This window comes from Vigna unguiculata, chromosome 3 (genome assembly GCF_037176805.1).
Source record: "Vigna unguiculata cultivar grain cowpea cultivar isolate G323 ecotype 2 chromosome 3, ASM3717680v1, whole genome shotgun sequence".
Classification (NCBI taxonomy): domain Eukaryota; kingdom Viridiplantae; phylum Streptophyta; class Magnoliopsida; order Fabales; family Fabaceae; genus Vigna; species Vigna unguiculata.
Window position 1 is genome coordinate 59,468,370 of NC_140794.1, and position 19,976 is coordinate 59,488,345.

Below are 19,976 nucleotides of genomic sequence, written 5' to 3' on the forward strand. Positions count from 1 at the left end.
GATCTTTGATGACCTTTTGATAAATGTTTGTTTACTGGAATTCCTTTCCCTAAAGTTCATGAATGATAAGAAGGCTAACAAGCAAATACTGTTCCTTTACATCTCATTTTTTCCCAAACTTAGTAAGTATTTTTACTTTTATTACTTTAATAAATTAGTTAAATGCTAAAATATAATTGTAAAAAATAATCTTTCAGTTTTAATCAATTTTATTCGCATAAAACATTTAAAATTGACAATTATTAATTTTGTACTAAATAATCGAATATAAGATAGTTTTTCTTCCTCTGCTAAGAAAAAGAAAAGCATATTTGGAATCGCAAAAAGCTAAATTGAAGCGACGAAAAGTGATGGACAAAAAAGGAAAAAGAAAAAAAAAATACATCTGGAGGTTGTGAAAAGTAAATAATGGAGTTGGACGATGGAGAAAGATGTTTCCTCGGAGAACAATACAATGTTGTGTTCCTTAAAAAGGTTGTGTGAACCTTCGGTTTATAATGCGCCTCGTTACTGACACGTGTCCATGATGATGTACCTGTGCCTGTCTTGTCGCAAAAGCCGTTTATAACGTACGGTCATGCTCGCTTACTCTGTGTGACTGCAACATATTTGAGACTGCCCACTCCAAAGTCGACACGTCGCATCCACTGTCACTTTGCAATGACAGATTTAAGATCCTATCTTATTGGACCCATTAACTTTTATGCATTTTTTAATCTTATTCACAATGTTAAATATATTCATCTTTTAATAAATTAATATTTACTCATTCATAGACAAAATTAAACACAAGTTTAGAATGTATTATAATTATTGCAAATTAACACTCTTACTCATGTAGAATAAATGGTCATTTGCACGTTTTTATTGATAATACATTTATGATGTTCATCTAAAAAAAATGGAGATAATCAAGTGTGAAGGTAAAAAAATGGAGATGATCCTTCAAAAATCATCCTCTATCTTATTTTTAATTTAATTTTAACTTTTAAACTATGTTCTTTTAGGAGGATGGGAGACAAGAAACAAAATATTATTTCTTATTAGTTTCAGAAAAATAAAATGTTAACAATCCCAAAAGTTGTGTACAACCCTTTGATGAGATTGCTTTTAAAAAACGTATAATAAAAGATAAACTTGTTACTAAGTGATGAAAAAAAAACTTAAATAATAGTATTGAGAGTTAATAAGTAGGCGTAAAAGAAAAGTGGGGTCTCAAATGTATGAAGTTCTTTAGTTTTAAAAGCAAAATACACTAAATATGTTAACAAAAAATTTCAACAAATAAATTTATCTTTTAAATTAAAAAAAATTTAAAATTTTTCTTTATATATATATATATATATATATATATATATATATATATATATATTTATGAAATCATGTTAGACAAAGTTATAAAACTTTAACATTTCAATTAAATTGATATTTTTCATCAATCACAAACTACATGGAAATTCTATAAAAAGAGGAAAAAGTAAACAAATAATATAAGAAACCAAATCGAAATTTGACTAAAGAAAATAAATCTCCAAAAACTATCAAAACTTAAATTCTAAAATGCTTAAACGGCTTTGTAAAATATCAAATAAATGCTGTCAAAATAAAAACATTCTGTTTGGTCACCGACCTCCTAGACCACACTTCATAGCAAAATTCAATCCTATTTAGATTTTTATTTTCAATTTAGTTTATATATATAGTAAGAGTTTATCATGTAATATATATATATATATATATATATATATATATATATATATATATATATATATATATATATATATATATATATATATATATGTGTGTGTGTGTGTGTGTGGTTTGACAAAATAGAGAAATTCAATGGTATCAACGTCAACAATTTTTCACTAAACTCAAATTACCATTAAACTTAAAAAACAAATCACTGAATTTGGCTTTTATATAATTTGTATATTGATCAAGACCAGCTAAATAAACGTTTGCAGTGATTTTAGAATCTTCTTTACTGAAGTTTTCTTTGGTATCAGGTCTTATTTGGGTAGAAATATTAGATAATTATCACATTATATATTTTTACATGGTTGTCATGAATAGGTAGATTATTGTAGGTTTTTATTTGGAATAATGATATTTTGACCCACTCTTTGTTACTCACTTTTAATCTACTATTTTAATCATCTTTGGATCATCACATCACATCATTACAAAAAGTCAAAATAGATAATCTATGGGTGATTAGAGTGGCGAGCTAGAAGTAGGTTAAAAAAATGAGTAAAAATATCATTATCCTTTTTTTTGTGTGTTTATATATGGAGGGGATCTTACCCTTATTATAAATAAAACTAAATTACGTTATCAGTGAATACAAATCTCATTATATAAGTTGGTTTTGTGAAATAAGGTTAAGTTAAACATATATTTTATGGTAATGTTTATCATATTTTTTTATCGGCAAAGAATTAATTTAAATTAATAATGTAGCATTTGAGGGGTGTTCTACCCCATTTACAAAAAGAAGAGAGATACAATGCATCTCCGTAATTGGTCAAAGACAACAATATAGCTTTCATGTACAAAAACTAAGGTTCCCCGAAATGTTAGACACAAAAAATATATATTAGAGGGGTCTTCGAACAACATCTTAGCAACATTCTTACTAAGGGAATAGAGATTAGACAGACGCCAAAAACCTACTATGCTACTAAAATAAACCGACACTACAATCAAAACTAAACTTTCAGTGTAAAAATTATGTCTTTCCAACGTTAGAAATCTTAATATTAACCACTCTAGAGAAATCAAAGCCACTATCTAGAAACTACAACAACAACTGCAACACCGACAATACAATTATAATAAAATTTATTATGTATTGAGCTACTAATCTCGTGTTAGAGATTATATTATCTATCTATAGAAAAGTCAAATTACATTATTTAGATGAAAGTACATATTGTAAGGTTTTATTAAACTGGAAAAAACAATTGAGAAAACATTGATTTTTGGATTTATGTGTTTTTTTAATATATTATTCACATAGGTTTAGTAGTAAGAAGATTCCAAAAGAAGATTTCTGAATTAAATTAAACCTGCTATTTTATGTGAACTCTACTCTCCTTTAACAACTAATTGAAAATGACTTCATCTGTGTTTAGACGAGTGGTCGAAAAATGGATTTTACAATAAATATTTTAATTAAATGTAATTTTGAAGTATGAAGTACTTTATATTTAATTATTTATTGTGCTAATAGGGAAAAAGGTTCACTCTAAAAAACAGTTTACATTTTGTTCCAGCCCTATCACTTGTAAAAAGTAAAAAAATTTCACTAACTATTCAATACAGTTTGTTTTAACTCAAAGGATTTTGAACCCGTACACGTACCTCAGTGTAAGGTCAAATTTGTGAATACCTACAATAATATTTGTTTCTTCAAAACGGGAGGAAAGAAAAATCTATTATAAAGAAACATAACAATTGAAAAAATTCTTTATTGAATTATAATTAATTTTATTTTTAATTTTGACTTCTTAATAAAAAAAATTTAAGTGTATTTCATTCTCTAATTTAAAATGTATCTCTTACTTAGATACCGTAATAGTTAAACTTTCAACGTAATTTTGAACAATCTCATGTGAATGAACTATATATACTTAATTTTGCACGTTTGAAATATTAGATGTATGTCTTCTTGATTTCAATTCCATGTTAAAAAGTTTAAATAATAATTTTTTTTTCTTTTTTAAAACGTGATTTTGGAAGTCTGAATAGATTTTGACAGTGTTTGAATCAACCAAACATAACTTTTGTTTGTAAAATGCTGATATGTTTGACCACCTCCAATTGCTATATATATATATAAGGAATCAACTCAAACCCTAATTAAACTTCTTTATGTTCTGCGCCTAATAAATAAGAATGTTCCTTTTGCTAATAAAAAAGAAGAATGATGTTCTTAACCTGACAACTTTATCGGATACGTGCCAACATTAAAACTGGTTGGTAATGAAAGTGAAGATAACCTAGTAACTCAATATACATTTCCTATTCAAGCATAACAAACGTTGAACGAAGTAGTAAATGTGTGTAGCATTTAGACAAAATATTGAGGTGTGGAAATGTGGTAAGTTAGTGAGCTATAGATTTTGTTTTGGTACATAGGCGACACTATATAGTTAGTGGCCTAACAATGGACAAACAAGGATTAAGTTAAACTTTTTGGGTACTAAAGTAAGGTACAAACAAGATATATATCTGAAAGTATGTCAAATTAGTATGCAAGCATAAAAGTTTGTCATTCTATTGTTTAGCTGATTAAACATATTATAGAGAGGGTATACGGCAGATAGATGAAAAACAAACATAAGGGAACCTTTTTCAGGTTTCCTCTTTTATTTCCTCTCTTGCACTATTGTTTTATCCCTTTTGGTACCCTAAGCAAAGAGTCGATTTAAGAAAGCACTCTCATCTGTTAACCAATACAGGAAAGGGAGTTTCCAGAGCGAGAAAGAGTGTGTTTTTAAGAGAGATGGGAAGAGGGAGGGTTGAACTCAAGAGGATAGAGAACAAAATCAACAGGCAAGTCACATTTGCCAAGAGAAGAAATGGCTTGCTCAAGAAGGCTTATGAGCTCTCAGTTCTTTGTGATGCTGAGGTTGCCCTCATCATCTTTTCTAACCGTGGCAAGCTCTATGAGTTCAGCAGCACCTCAAGGTACATCAATTAACTCTTATTGCTTATGTCTCTCACATGTTTGATTCTTTGAATGAGAACACAAGTGCAAACATGTTCCCTTTTCTGCACCAATAATCTTCCTGTTAATTTCGACCACTTTTTCTGCAAGATCTGTGCTTCACTGCTGCTTCTCCTCAGCCTAACTACTTCCTCATTCATTCAAACAACTTGTATGATCAAGTCTTCAGCAGCTCACACCCAAAATCAACATCTTTCTTATTTCTTTTTCCTTACTTGTGGGAACTGTAAAGTTCCGATCTTTCCTCTCTGTTCGCTTTCCATAATTTTATATGCAACAAACCAAGTTGTTTTATTAAATTCCTATACTTTAAAGTGTGAAGATCTGAAATTCTATCTTTTAACTTCCTCTTTATGAGGAATGAAGGAGTGTCAAAGGTGGGGAGATTTTCTTTTTGGTCTCTTTTAGATGTTCTTTTGGAAAACTTTGCTGCTTCTATTTCATCTGGGATACACATACCCTCTTGAACTAGGGCAAGCTCATTTCTGGAACAGACGAGTGTAGAAGTCGTTAATTGGTTTCGTAACATAGTGTTCTTGGTCTTTTTTGCTGAATTTTTTTTTTTTTTAACTTGGGTGATCATGAATATAAAGTTTGTAAACCATGAACTGGCCCTAATAATAAATACTTGAATTTTTTAATATTTGTGATTAGAGAAGGAGCCTTAACAGTTCAAGCCAGGGTTTACTGTTATGATTTGGTGTCAGAGATGGGATGTTTGATGCGAAAACCTGTTTTACTTTGCATTACAATTTAAGGATTGCGCAGACTCAGAGAGGGAGAGAGACAGAAAAAAGGGTGTCCTTTAGCTTCTAAGGCTGCGAATCTACGTCTATCCTCAAAACCGTTGTGGAATAGCTTGTTTGATCTACAAAAACTAAAAGACAAAAACACTTTTCTCACTATACTTGCAGAGACAATTATGGAGAGCACTTATTTTCCTTTTTTCACAGATTGAAATGAAAGAATGGAAGATCAGAATTTGAGAAAATGAGCAGTAATTAATCTAACAAAAACTCTTTATCTGTCTTCATCCCTTCCGGTTCTCCGTTAATCTATATCTTCTTCCATTCACTTTCTCTTCTCTTCATTCAGTGACATTCTACATCGACCTTTCTTCTTATTGGAATGTGTTTGGTGCTGTTATTGTAGTAAGTTTTGCTTGATTGTTGGAAAACTTTTTCTTTGGCTTCACTAATTTGAATATATATGATGCTGGTGTTGGTGTTCTATCAAGATGCGTCATTGTTTTCAGCTTTTTCATAATGATATTAATATAAATCCTCCAAAGGTTAGTATATAATGGTTATTGTCATTGTTGTATTGTATAACCATTGGATCATTGTGTGTCAGTCAAAAACGTAATCTTTGACGGGTTACCTGCTGGGTATATAATTCAAAAATGGTTCCATTTATGAACTCTTTCTTCTGCATGTGGTCATAATGCGCAGTTAAAAATATTTTTGCTTTAAATCTACTTGGTAAAAGGTTTTTCTTTTTTTTTTCTTTCGTTTGTTTGACCTTAAGGTCATTAACTTAGTTATTACTTTTGTTTTGGTTAATTTAATTTTTCATTGTTGATAGTTTTTTTATATTATTATCAAATTACCACAACGTGAGAATAATATATTTATGATACCAAGTGTTTGATATAAAACTTAATGATGTAAATAGCTTAGGATTGGGTGAAAGTGTTTTTTTTTTTTTAATTCTAGTTAAATAAAGATGAAACAAAACCCATTTTATAATTTAACCACAGGCTGAATAAGTTGGATGTTAACATTTTAGGCATTTTAGATGTTCAAGGTGGAAAAAAAATGAAAATACCTGAAGCATAGAAGTTTGTAATGTGATCAATAATTCAGCTTAACTAAATAAATGTCTGGACACAAAACAAGATAAATAATACAAAAATGTCGGCTAAAATGATTCCCTCTCTCCCTGTCAACATGCCATTAATAATGTTAGAAAAATCCCATAACAGACTCAAAGTATAAAGAATAGGAAATGGATCAAAATTGATGTTTTAACTCCTAAAAGTGACACAATACAATACTTATCTTTTCAAATTCCATATAAATCTAAGCTAAACACCAAAGTTCAAACTTTAGGGTATTATTTTAACACTGATTGCTAAAGTCATAGCCTTAAACATGAAAAGTTATGTAGGAATTAGTACATGGTTTGCTGTAATGGTTTAACATCCACAATCGTGCTTACCATGTTGTGCCCTTCTGTGAAAACCATTGCAATGATGCAATTTTAGGGCACTTAACAGAGCAAAACCAGTTGATATTCTGATGATTAATTCCCAAAACATTGATAATGCCCAATTATGAACATACATTGGAGTTTCTACCCCTTAACAATGTTGCAGAACTTGCATAGACACGTACAAGCATGCGTTTTTCTTTTTCTAGGGTTTTGGGTGTACACTTTTCTCACTAAAAATTGCAGTTTTAAACCTGATCGCTTAGAAATTTTCTGTTCAAAATTTTTCATCTTTTACAACTGAATGATCCCATATTTTTTATTGGGTAAATTTTTTGTAACACAGTATGATGAAAACACTGGAGAAGTACCAGAAGTACAGTTACAGTGCACTGGAGACCACCCGACCTATTAACGACATTCAGGTAAATCTTCTCGTGTTTAAGAAATAATGTTTCTGCTTTAAACTAAGGTTCCGTGGACTTCATGAACTCTCTCCATATAAATATATCTGTTTTCTTTCTTACTATATCACCTCCAATGACCTATGCATTCTATTTGTGATATATGAAATAATTTTTTTGATGAAAAACACAATTCAAAGTTTGAGCACCGGTGATTCGAGTTTGTCTTGTAACTTCTCCAGGTTGAACTTTTTTCTTGCTGTTAACTTGTTGCCTTACTTTGGATGAATTTGGGGTGTTATTCCTTCTACCTAATTTTGTTAACAAAAAGAAAATAACTTTCATGATAGATATATGAAGTATCTAACAACAAATATGCCATTTGACAGAACTACCAGGAATATTTGAGATTAAAAGCAAGGGTAGAAGTCTTGCAACGTTCACAAAGGTAATTAACATGAGAAATTAATGCACCTTGTTGCTACCTGTGTTTTTAGTCTTAAAGCTCATATGAATATTTTGGTGTCATTGATTCTAAATGATGCAGGAACCTACTTGGGGAAGATCTTGCCCAAATGAATACAACTGATCTTGAGCAGCTAGAGAATCAACTAGAGGTAGCACTGAAGAATATTAGGTCAACAAAGGTAATAACATATTGACCTATAACTATCATTATGAACTTGTTTAACTTCTTAACTCTTCGCAAATGCTTTCACTTCTTTTATGTTTTACCTTAAGATTTCATGGATATTGTAACATATATTTGACAATTTTTTCAGACTCAATTCATGCTTGACCAGCTTGCTGATCTTCACCACCGGGTATGCATGTGTTTTTTCATCCTTAGTAGTTTCTGACACTGTCTTATTCCTTGGTGTAACCTTGCCTTTCACAAACTCAATGCAGGAAACATTGCTTGTTGAAACTAATAATGTGTTAAGGAGTAAGGTAACAGCTATTTCCAAAAGGTTAAACTTAAATTAGTGTTATTGGTTTAAAAGGATTTGTGTTGGAATTGAAACAGTTGGAAGAAAGTAATAACTCACAAATCCCAGTGAGTCTGGGTTTGGAAGCTGGAGGGTCTAACATGAATTACACAAACTTTCCTCCTCAATCAGAGGGATTCTTCCATGCAGTGGGAGTGAATCCCAGCTTGCAAATTGGGTAAAGTCATTCAACATGAAAAACTCTGAAACACATTTTGGTATATACATATGTATTTAGTTTAAAGTGTGTGTTTGTTGATTACAGATTCAACCAGATTGGTGGTGATGATGCAAACGTTGGAGCTTCGTCCTTGAGTATGCAAGGATTCGCTGCTGGGTGGATGCTTTGATGACATTGAATTTACGTATAACAAGAAAACGCGTCATGGATGTGTAGAACGCCCTCATAGTTATATTATATATATATGTTCTCATATCGTTTTTTTATGCATTATTTTTCAATGTTTAAATGAATAAAAAAGGTTGCGAGTAGTATTGTCATAAACATTTTATGAACCTGAAAAGCTGTATATTGGCATTAAAGTTTAAACTTTAAGTTTTTATTATAATTAGCTTCAGATCTATGATTGCCTTTTCATACTATTTAAGATAAATTAAATTTTAAGCTTAAAAAAAGAACATTGATAAAATTTATTTTAAGACTTCTGATATATATGAACTGATGTCTAATGAAAATTTTTAGGAGAGTATTTTACTATTAAGTTTGACACTTAATGTAATTTAAAAAAAATAGTTAAATATGTTTTTGGTCCTTAATTTGTTGTAAAATTTATAATTAGTCTTTATATGAAATTTTAAATATGTGTGAATTTAATCATTTAAATCAAATTTTGTTATATTTATTTGAAGTTTCAAACATTTTTTTTAGTTAATATTAAAGCGAGAATGTATCAAATGGGTATTTAAATCATCAAATAAATTTAATAAAAATTTGTTAAAAGAACTAAATTCACATATTTTTTATTTTAAATTTAAAAATTAAATTAAATTAAAATTTAAAAAAAAAGACTAACTTCAATTTTCACTAAAATACAAAAAAGAAAATCATATTTAACTGTTTTAATAATCCAAAATAGGAAAAAGCCAATAATAAAAAGTAACAACATAACTAGATGGATAATGGCCCAATAAATATGGAGAATGAAAATATTCCCCATCTTTGTAGTTGGACTGACCTTTTAATTCAGCCCAATAAACTCATATTTACAAGAGTTACCGTAAACAAGCTACTACTGGCACCCTCTCTTTGCTATTACCACTTCAAAACGTAACATAGTTACTCTTTTGTAAGTTGTTGTGATATTTTGAGTTTGTTACCCTAAATTTATATTCTAACTCCATTTCAACATTTATTATGTTGGAAATGGACTACTATTACTTTATTGTTGTTTTTCATTTGAACATTTTCTAAATGAGAAGACATCGAAGTCATGTCCACATAAGTATGAACCCTTCTTTTTGTTGATCCTTAAGTTAAATGTCTAAGTCACTAAAACTGAATTCCAAACCATTCATGTCTTTGCTGCTTCGTTTCCAAACCTTCTTTTTAGTGTCTTTCAATAATTATAGAAATATGAGTTGCATGCTTGAGGCGAAGTATTCTAAATTTAATTTTACATCATATTGTAAAGTTTTTTTTATTTAGAAGTAAATTTTAAGAAAAGATTTTGTAATAAATTTTGTTATGGAGTTCTAAACCCAATGCAAATAGTACATTTTAAAACTGAAATTCATGTAATATATCGGTGTTAATGGAAAATTTATAAAAGGGTTAAATATGTTTTTGTCCCTCAAGTTTTAGTGAACTTTAAAATTAGTTCTTTTTTGAAATTTTATACTAATTTAGTCTTTCATCTTTATAAATGCGTGAATTTAGTTATTCTTATCAAATTTTGTTAAGTTTATTTGACATGTTAAACATATTTTATGATAATATTTGAGTTAACATTGAAGGGAAGATGTGTCAAAATAAATAATTCAAATACTATCATGAAATGCGTTTGAAACGTCAAATAAACTTAACAAAGTTTGATTTAAATGACTAAAGTCACGCATTTTTAAAGATGAAAGACTAAATTGGTCAAAAAATTTAAAGATAAACTAAATCCAAATTTTACTGAAACGAGACCAAAAACATATTTAACCCTTTATAAAATTAACACTTTCCTGTGCTTGCATAACATTATTTTTAAATAAATCATAATCCTTACGGCAAAATGTACTATTTTTATTATGTATTTTTTTTTCAATTTTAAGAATTTTTGAAACTCCGATGAAAAACTAAATCACTATTTATATTTGATTTATTATTTTATTGAATGCAGTTTTTATTTTCTTGGTTTCTCCGATTAACACTAGACACAATAAGATTCATTAATTGATATCAAATTTATTTTGCATCAATTAAATCGCTTAGAAGAATTGTAAAGGTAAACATATATTTTTTCATTTTTATTATTCACAATAATAAAACACCAATTTATTGTTTAAGATTATAACGATCAATTAAATTGGACTCTGAAATAAAAGAAAATGAGAAAATAATTCATGACTTTATGAATAATCTTAATTTAATCCATTTGTTATTAATTAAAAGGGCCTAATTGAACCTATAAGTGTACACATTAATGACGAGTCGATGGATTTGGAATCTAATAACTTGGATGAGATTAGGACGGGTGAAAACGAGTTTTATTAATTCATATTCATCATAAAAAAATAAATTTCATGCTCCTCCTCATATTCATATCCAACATATATAAAACGTTTTTTATTATATCCATATATTCGTGCCCTCGTATTTTTTTTTCACTCTTTCGTCATTAACTAATTGACTCTTATGAAAAAAATAAGAACAGAAAAATAATATTATAAAATATTAAATATCAAAATAATATATTTTCGTTTCTTCAATATTAAATATTTTAAAAATTATATAATTATCTCTACTTCAAATTAGAATACAAAATACAAGTTTATGAAATTCAAAATATTTATTAATTTTACAAACATTAATTAAACAAAATTAAAAAAATTAAAAAAATAAAAAATTATGAAAAGAAAACAATTGTTGAAATTTATTATTTTTTTAAATTATAATACCACTTGGACAAAAGGACACAAAATAAATATTAGACTAATAATGATTGATATTTAGTATAAATCCTTCATCATTGTAAATGAAATGTCTTTAGATAATTATGGTGATAAAATTATACTCATGATAATGAGTTAGAAAATAAAAATAAGTATGTTAAAAACCAAAAACAATATTTCACATGATAAAAATAAACAATAAATAAAAAACTTAAAAAAAAATAAAAATGTCAAATGGGTATCTTATAGACAATTTGATACACCGTTGAATAAAATTACATAAAAAATAAATATATAATTAAGGGTATAATCAAATAAAAAATAACTTGAATATATATATATATATATATATATATATATCAAACTATTTGAAATGTTGAGAGATAATAATTATTTCTAATAAAATATTTTCAAATGAAGCTAAAGTTAAGAATGAAAGAGAATAAAGAACATGTTTTATATATTACTTAGAAAAGGAAATGATTTATGCAATTGAACACTTGCAATTGAGAGTTAAACTTCTCACTGAGATATAAAATTATTTGAGATTATATCATTTGAACATACCCACACTAAAGTTGTGATAAGAGAAAGATTACTCTGTAGATGTTAGAAAAGGAAATGATTTATGCAATTGAATACTTGCAATTGAGAGTTAAACTTATCATGTGAGATATAAATTATTTGATATTATATTTGAACATACCCGCACTAAAATTGTGATAAGAGGAAAATTACTCTGTAGATGTGAGTAGATTTCATGGATATAAAAACAAACCAAACAATTAGAAAAGAGAGATAAAAATGTGTAGCCAAAAGAAAAATAACAATTATAAAACTAAAGATTTCATGAGAACAATATATATATATATATATATATATATATATATATATATATATATATATATATATATATTACATGATAAACTCTTACTATTTTAATAATTTAAAGAGAGATAAGAATCAGGACATTGACAAGTCTCAAGACAGGTATCAAGATGGGATGAATTATACGTTCATCCGCATCCTCATATCCAATTAAAAAGATGAGTTATTTATATATTTGTATTCAATGAATGTGAGAATTCCTTGTCCAAATGAGGTAATGTTTGAACAATACATGCTGGACTAATCTATTTGTTATCCTTATCTAGAAGATGATGGATTTATATATATTTTTCACATATTGGTTATGGTTATAGTTATTGAAAATTTGTGGTTTCATATGATTTTATGACATTAGTCTTACACTTGGACTATTCCCAACAAAAGACTAACACAATGAGACGCTACAAGAAAATTTCCTTTAGTGATTAATTTTAGTGATAAAAAAAAATAGTCATTACAGTAACCAATTTAGATATTAATTTATAATCTAATAATTATTGATAATTGAAATAGTTTCTAGATTAAGAATGAAGAAATGACACGTAGTGTAATAATAACATGTGGCATTGGCATTACCACATCACACTATCATTATCATGTGTTACAACATTAATTTAACAAGTGACAAATTTTTTATTTAAAATAAAATAAAATAAATGAATAAAAATTTAAAATTATTTAAAAAAAACTCACCGACCCATGCCTCTCTAATATTATTAGTACAATACTAACATAAATGATCATATTGCATCAAATTTTTTTAAAAAAAATCAAATTTAGAAAAAGGATCAAATTTATATTTCTTAAAAAATGAAAACCAAATTCATAATCTAACCCAAAACAAATTTGGATAGAAAGAAATATAATTATGATAAAATAAAGTAAATGATTTAGTTAAAATCACATTCAAACAGAAAAGTTAAATAGTTTTGGACAGAGAAGAGTATCACAGCACTGTTATATAATAACAGAAAAGAAAGATTGTATATATGAGGTGTGAGTGGTGGCAGCGCTTAGAAGAAAGGGTGGGACCAGACTACAGGGACAGGACAGTGGTCTGACCAATAGTAAGTAGACAACGTATTTGGAAAAACCACTCAGGTTTTGGAAAACCACGTTGTAGATCCGATGAGCGGTTTGGGTTTCTGGTGTTTCCCCAATAGTTTATCGATTTACAATGGACTAAAATAGTAAATACCAAATACCCACCAAAAGATATTTGCGTTTTCCAATAAAGAATGGAGAAGTTGCGGTATTTATTTGTATGTACTTCCTCTTTCCTCTGCTTCGCTTCTCCCTCTCACGTTCTTCCTCCTCCCATTGAAATCGGTAGCAGTGAGGTAATTGAGGAGAGAAGGTTCAATGGGAAGGGGAAGAGTGGAGTTGAAGAGGATCGAAAACAAGATCAACAGACAAGTCACCTTCTCAAAGAGACGCTCTGGTTTGATCAAGAAAGCCCGCGAGATCTCTGTGCTTTGCGATGCTGATGTGGCTCTCATAGTCTTCTCTACTAAAGGCAAACTTTTGGAATACTCCAACCAACCTTCGTACGTTACTTACTACACTCTCTTCTCTCTCTCTTTCTCTTTCTTTATATATGCATGTGTCTGTCTCTTCAATTCATGTCTATTTCTTCTCTACCAATGCACTCCTGTTCATCCTCTGTTTATATGTCTTTTCTTCTGCTTCTGTTGATTCTTTTCTTTTTCAAGATTATTAGCGTTAGATTTCTTGTTCAGTTAGACTTGATTTTTGAGAGTAAGAAAAGAAACCCAACTTCTGCACCTCGATCGAGTGCGCGCGAGGTGTTTGGGCAAATGAATTGTTAGGAATAGAAAGTTCTTCTTCGTCATTATATGTCTGTGCTTTCTACTGATTTTAATATCGCACCTACTATGGAGATTGGTTTGGTTGTGATGATTTTCCATTCACTAATTACAAATTCAACCTGACATTATTTTAGGTTTTAAGGCTTATTTTTATTCTTATTCATAATGGAATAACCTAGTTACTATCATTAATTTCTCCCCCTTTTACGAAAAGTAAATAGTAATGTAATCGTTTTTTCTATAATATTAAATTAAGAGAGTTATACATACTAATTTTATTTAACTGATTCTTAAAACCTAAAATAAAACCTTGACCAATCTTATACATTTGTCTAGTCCTGGTTGATATATATATATATATATATATATTTTTTTTTTTTGCTTTTGAGTGTTAGTTTTTGAGTGCGTGTGTTTTGTTGGTAAAGTCCTCAACATGTTTTTGAAAGAAGAATTGAGTTCGCAATAATTGAACTCTAACAACTTGTTTAAATTTAAAAAATACTTAAATAATCAGAGACAGGTAATAATTTTGTTATCTACCCTAGAGAAGTTGAATGTGACCAAACATATAGTAGTAAAATATATGTATATGATTTGCTATTTGGAGGCCAATATCATATCTATTCATACATGTATGAGGTTGGTGCCTTTAAAATGAAGTGTCTAAATCTCTCAATCTATAAAATAGTGATTTTACACATTAGGATTTCAGTTTAAATTTAACATAGCTAATATCTCCACAAGTTAATATGCCTAACATATTTCAAACTAATTTTGTAGACTTAAATTTAACATATCTAAATAATCATTTATTTAATATCTTCTGCAGTTTAAGAGTACTCACAACACTTGAGTGGATGAACAGTACAAGTATCAAATAAAATAAATTACAAATAGGAAAATGTTATAATACAATGGCTAAAAAGTATGCAATGACTAGATGTGTCCAAAGCTTAACCACATAATGAAGGTAGAAACAGGTTTTTTTTTTTTTTTTTTTTTTGCTGTTGTTCTCCTTTATTTTTAAAATATATAAATTTTGATATATTAAAGAAGTTTTTAATATATTTTAAAATACCAAAATCAGTATATATTATATTTTGAAATAACAAGATCGATACAACATTAAAAACTCAACAAAAGAAAAACCACAACCCAAGACTTAATCATTTAATTTAACAAAAGCAAGTAGGCTTAATCACCTAAAAAGACAAAAACAACAAAACTTAATCCTCAAGAGCTTCATACTTATCCACTCGAGAAACGCTAAACACAATATCTCCATGTTTAACCATCATTACAGAAGCTTAAACCAATGTTAGACCACTATGGACGCAAACGTGCATAAATTACAGTAACCTTAGTATAGGTCTTTTAAGGAAAAACATTCTTGTTGTTTTTATATCCAAAATCTGTTATTTATAATTAATCAAATCTTCTAGGTAGAAACTAGGCGCATTGGTGAGGGTGGAAATTGATAATTATAAATTTCCCTTATTTATTAATTGATTGATTTTTCAAATTATTGCATTAGTTTCATTGTATTTAAATGGTTATTTATTATGAAAGAAATTTGAAATTGTTAGTTCGTCCAACGTTTCTTTTTTATATTACTTCTCTCTTTCTAAATTAATAATGGAAATTATTTTGTTAAATTTTCATATTTTGTTAACCATTTACACGCTCATATGGATTGAATTAAAAAATTAATATAGTAAAAAAACACGTAGAGAAAGCAAATCATCACTTAATTATTTGAAAGCCGTTAGCCTGCTATATTTGAAGTATGAATTAAAAGGTATTTGCTTTACAATGCAGTTGTCGTGTTTGTTTGTAGGCTTTAAGGTGATGCAATGAACTTATAAAATCTTTGCTCACTGCAACTTTTAATTTCCTGAGTTAACAGTGTGGAAAGAATTATTGATCGGTATGAGAGGCATTCATATGCGGAGAGGCAAGAAGGTGGAAGTGATCAAGCACCAAATGTAAGTCTTTAATTTCCACTTAATCAACTTTTAACTCTTATTTTGTACGATCTTTTCAATAGTCTCTCAAATTATTTTAAACATTTTTTAATTTTTTAATATTTTGATTTGTTGTTTATTTTCATCATGTAAAATATTATTTTGATATATTTTTTTAATTATTTTTTATTTTCTAACTCATTATCAATCATATTGCAACTTTTTCACTATAATTGTATATATAACTTTTATTTACTACAATATAAAAATGTAATGTAATTGTCAAGAATATTTTTTTATCACCATCCAATATATATTGGAATTCAAAATATACAAGAATTTTATTATTATGTTTATTATTTGTTCTTTACATCATTTTGATCAAGTAATGTATTATAACTTTTATCAGTGTATAAAAACAAGATTTATTAGAATTTAAAAAATTGAAATAAAAAAACATTTAAAATATATTTTAATTTGAATATTTATTTTCCTTTTATATTTTTTTTAAATATTTTTAAATTTTATCAACTAGGTTTTATTAATGTTTGCAAATTTGACAAATGATTTGGTTCTCATGAAATTTTATTTGGTATTCTAATATAAAATGTAAACAATTATAATTAGTTTAAAGTATTTGATATCGAAAAAACAATCATCCTCCTAATATTAATATTGAATATTCTTAGAATAACAATAATAATTATATTTATAATCAAGAATTAGTTATATACATGACACGAAGTTAACCATTATGCATCAACAAACTTTGAACCTGTATCAATGTGATCAATGGATATTTGTTAGGCGACAAGTTTTCCAAATAGGTATAAACTAACATTTTATTCATAAGTAGAACAATGTTAATTCGGACTATTAATAATGTGAAATTTTCGTTAACGATATTAGTTTCTTTAGCAGAAATATTTTTTTCTTATTACTATGATTGTAAATTTCACTGTGTGAATAAGTTATAAACTCATATCAATTAAAGAATTTTAATTTACTACCATGCTATTTTATGTACACAAAGAAACAACTTTAATAAGTTGTCAAGTAATCAAAGATCACTATTAGTATGATCTTTAATATATATACTTATTATACAAATCAATAAAAGTTATTATTAATATAATTTGTAATTAGATAATTAAATTCTTTTGTTATCATCCCTCAATCACATAAGCCAAATTGAGAAATGCTAAGGTCACAAATGCAAACCATGAAAAAGAAAATGGTGCAACCACGTCACCTATGATTGTTTACATAATTGGTTATGGTTAGTAACATAATCGATTGTGAAGATTAAAAATAATCAATTATATTAGTCATCATAATCAATTGTACAATCAATTGTACAAGCAATCATAATCTATTATTTCCATAACCATTAAGTACAATGATGATATATAATGAAAGTAGGACATTGAAAAAGTTATATAGAAATGTTATAATTTTGCAGGTTATAATTAGTTTGTTACCATTTTAATCAGGATAAAATTTAATTCTAACGACAATAGATTTTTTTTAAACAATTGTTTTCCATATTTTTCTTGTTTTCTAAATAATTTAAGATAGAATATTCTGTAGTTAAGTTTTTTTTTTCTCATAAATATTTAATTACTAATATAAATAATTACAATCTCTGAAAAGTGAAAAAGAAAAAATGATTATTTAATTCTAAGAAAACAATTAGCTTCAGTTGAGTTGTAATAAATTTAATTTATTTTATGTAATTAACAATGGCTTCAGCTTACTTCTTATGCCAAAATGATTTTTAAAATGTCTAATTTATTCATATTGCCCCATTTTTCTCAGCATAAATATGTTATAATTAGAGAAAAAATATGTAATTCAACCCACTTTCATCACAGAGTCCAGATTATAGAAGCACAGTAATGGAATAGCATAAAAAAAAAAATCCAAATTCTATCTTATACATATAATCATATTTCTAAATGACACGGATCTTCAAGAAATATTCCCTTACAGTCACTAAAATAAATATGGATATTTTATTTCTTAGCTGTTATTTTTAAAATAAATTAAAAGCCTTAGAATACTGGTTTAATTATCTGTTTGCATTGCTAGGAAAACTGGGCCATAGAACACGAAAAACTGAAGGCTAGGGTGGAAGTACTACAGCTACATCAAAGGTATTGAAGTTTTGTGAATAAGAGGTTCTTGTGTAATAAATTATGCAGTGACAGTTTTAGTGCTTCCTTTCAGGAATTTCATGGGAGAAGACCTTGATAGCTTAAATCTTAGAGGACTTCAGAGTTTAGAACAACAACTTGATTCCGCCCTCAGACACATTAGATTACGAAAGGTGAAATAAAACTGTATATACATATCAAACCTACACTCATTTTTGTTCACTAAATATCATTATCTCTGTGTTAATGTGCAGAACCAAGCCATGCATGAATCTATTTCAGGTCTTCAGAAAAAGGTGAGTTTTTTTTTTTTTTTTCCGACATAATGTTGAATATAGTAAACCACCGGGTTTTCGTATGACATGAAAGATAGTGAACAGTTTTTGTTTCTCTCTATTGTTTTGATTTGATTGAAATGACATACGTAGTACTATTCTGTGATACAGGACAAGGCACTTCGGGAACGTAACAACGTGCTCGCCAAGAAGGTTATATTGTTGATTCATTAAGAGCTTGTGTACTAGTTTGTGAAATTTGGATTTCAAATCTTAAACATAAATGGTTGTTTGAGTGAACCACAGATAAAAGAAAAAGAGAAGGCACTGGTCCCTCAAGAACAGGAAGCGTTGCTAAATAACGGGGATGTGACTTCTGTCATGGTAACTAAGCCATTGGAGTCCCTGAATATTGGGTCAGTGTCTTTCCTCTGAATCTATTTCATTATTTTTACATCATTTACCATATTTTTTTCTTCCTCTCTCTTTCCCTTAACCTGCATTCTCTGCAATTAATTATGAGTTGAATTTGAATTTGTAACTAATAATACTAATTGAGTGAGTTGGGAGAGTAGATGTAGAGGGTCCCCAGAAGCGAAATATGATGAAGGAACTCCAACATCAACTCAACCTAAAACCGTAATTCCTCCATGGATGATGACTCTTCCAACAGATGAATAGAAGAAGAAGCTTGTTAGGATCATTCCCACTTGTACATAAGCACACATGAAGACATTTGATGTTGGGTTGTATTTTGTATGAGATGCTTTTGAATGTTGCTAAGTACATTAAAGGTTTTGCATATAAATGATACTAATAAAATTGAGTTTCAACAAAAGGTTCAAGTTTACAACATATCCGATATAAAATTCTTGATAACTTTACCTACAGTAAAAGGATCATTTTATCCATATTGCACAAAAGGACCGACAAACTCACGATGATGACTGTGTTATATTCTGGTTGTCAACAATTATTAAATAATCACCTTTGTGACCCTGTGCAGAAAGAATTTGTTGCAATACCCAAAACCATTGAGGTTATTGCATAACAGCTCGTCATTCCAATCTGTGTAACCTCTATCTTTGCTCAAAATCGATTGATTTTCTCCTTTTTGTTGTTTGTAATTTTTGCTTTTTTTTATGGGATTTCATGTTCTATCAACATCTAATTTTGTTTCGATAATAATTAAAAAAATGAAAATTGAAATCAAACTTAAATATATATGTATTAATTTATGAATTTTTTTTATTTAATTTGGTAGAATTAAAACAAATTAATTATTAAATTGATTTTTAGATTATCTTATGTTTTGAATAGTCTAAAAAAATATTTAAAATAATAATGAAAAAAAAAAGACAAGGGAAAACTTGTTTATTCCATTGAATATGAAATTGTTTAATCCTAA

At 28.0% G+C, this 19,976-nt stretch overlaps 2 protein-coding genes across 3 annotated transcripts; both read left to right on the forward strand.

Moving 5' to 3' along the window:
- The first annotated feature begins 4,385 nt into the window (after positions 1-4,385).
- On the forward strand, positions 4,386-8,917 carry LOC114179818 (MADS-box protein EJ2-like). Its single transcript, XM_028066283.2, has 8 exons — positions 4,386-4,695; positions 7,293-7,371; positions 7,740-7,798; positions 7,898-7,997; positions 8,133-8,174; positions 8,260-8,301; positions 8,378-8,517; positions 8,605-8,917. The coding sequence occupies exons 1-8, from the start codon at positions 4,511-4,513 to the stop codon at positions 8,687-8,689; spliced, it is 732 nt and encodes a 243-aa protein (XP_027922084.1). The 5' UTR covers positions 4,386-4,510; the 3' UTR covers positions 8,690-8,917.
- A 4,659-nt stretch (positions 8,918-13,576) lies between these two features.
- Positions 13,577-19,406, forward strand: LOC114179819 (agamous-like MADS-box protein FUL-L). Of its 2 annotated transcripts, none has more exons than XM_028066285.2 (8): positions 13,577-13,891; positions 16,080-16,158; positions 18,229-18,293; positions 18,367-18,466; positions 18,548-18,589; positions 18,740-18,781; positions 18,875-18,984; positions 19,150-19,406. In XM_028066285.2, the coding sequence occupies exons 1-8, from the start codon at positions 13,707-13,709 to the stop codon at positions 19,247-19,249; spliced, it is 723 nt and encodes a 240-aa protein (XP_027922086.1). In that variant the 5' UTR covers positions 13,577-13,706; the 3' UTR covers positions 19,250-19,406. The 2 variants fall into 2 exon arrangements, with proteins under 2 accessions (XP_027922086.1, XP_027922085.1); XM_028066284.2 differs by having other exon boundaries at positions 13,581-13,891; positions 19,144-19,406.
- Positions 19,407-19,976: the final 570 nt, after the last annotated feature.

Excerpts from the sequence above, each read along its gene's own strand:
- LOC114179819 (XM_028066284.2), top strand. The coding sequence starts at position 13,707 with ATGGGAAGGGGAAGAGTGGAGTTGAAGAGGATCGAAAACAAGATCAAC. Across the intron at positions 18,590-18,739 it reads TTTCAGGTCTTCAGAAAAAG|GACAAGGCACTTCGGGAACG; the intron begins GTGAGTTTTTTT and ends TCTGTGATACAG. Across the intron at positions 18,985-19,143 it reads TTGGAGTCCCTGAATATTGG|ATGTAGAGGGTCCCCAGAAG; the intron begins GTCAGTGTCTTT and ends TTGGGAGAGTAG.
- LOC114179818 (XM_028066283.2), top strand. The coding sequence starts at position 4,511 with ATGGGAAGAGGGAGGGTTGAACTCAAGAGGATAGAGAACAAAATCAAC. Across the intron at positions 4,696-7,292 it reads GAGTTCAGCAGCACCTCAAG|TATGATGAAAACACTGGAGA; the intron begins GTACATCAATTA and ends TTTGTAACACAG. Across the intron at positions 7,372-7,739 it reads GACCTATTAACGACATTCAG|AACTACCAGGAATATTTGAG; the intron begins GTAAATCTTCTC and ends GCCATTTGACAG.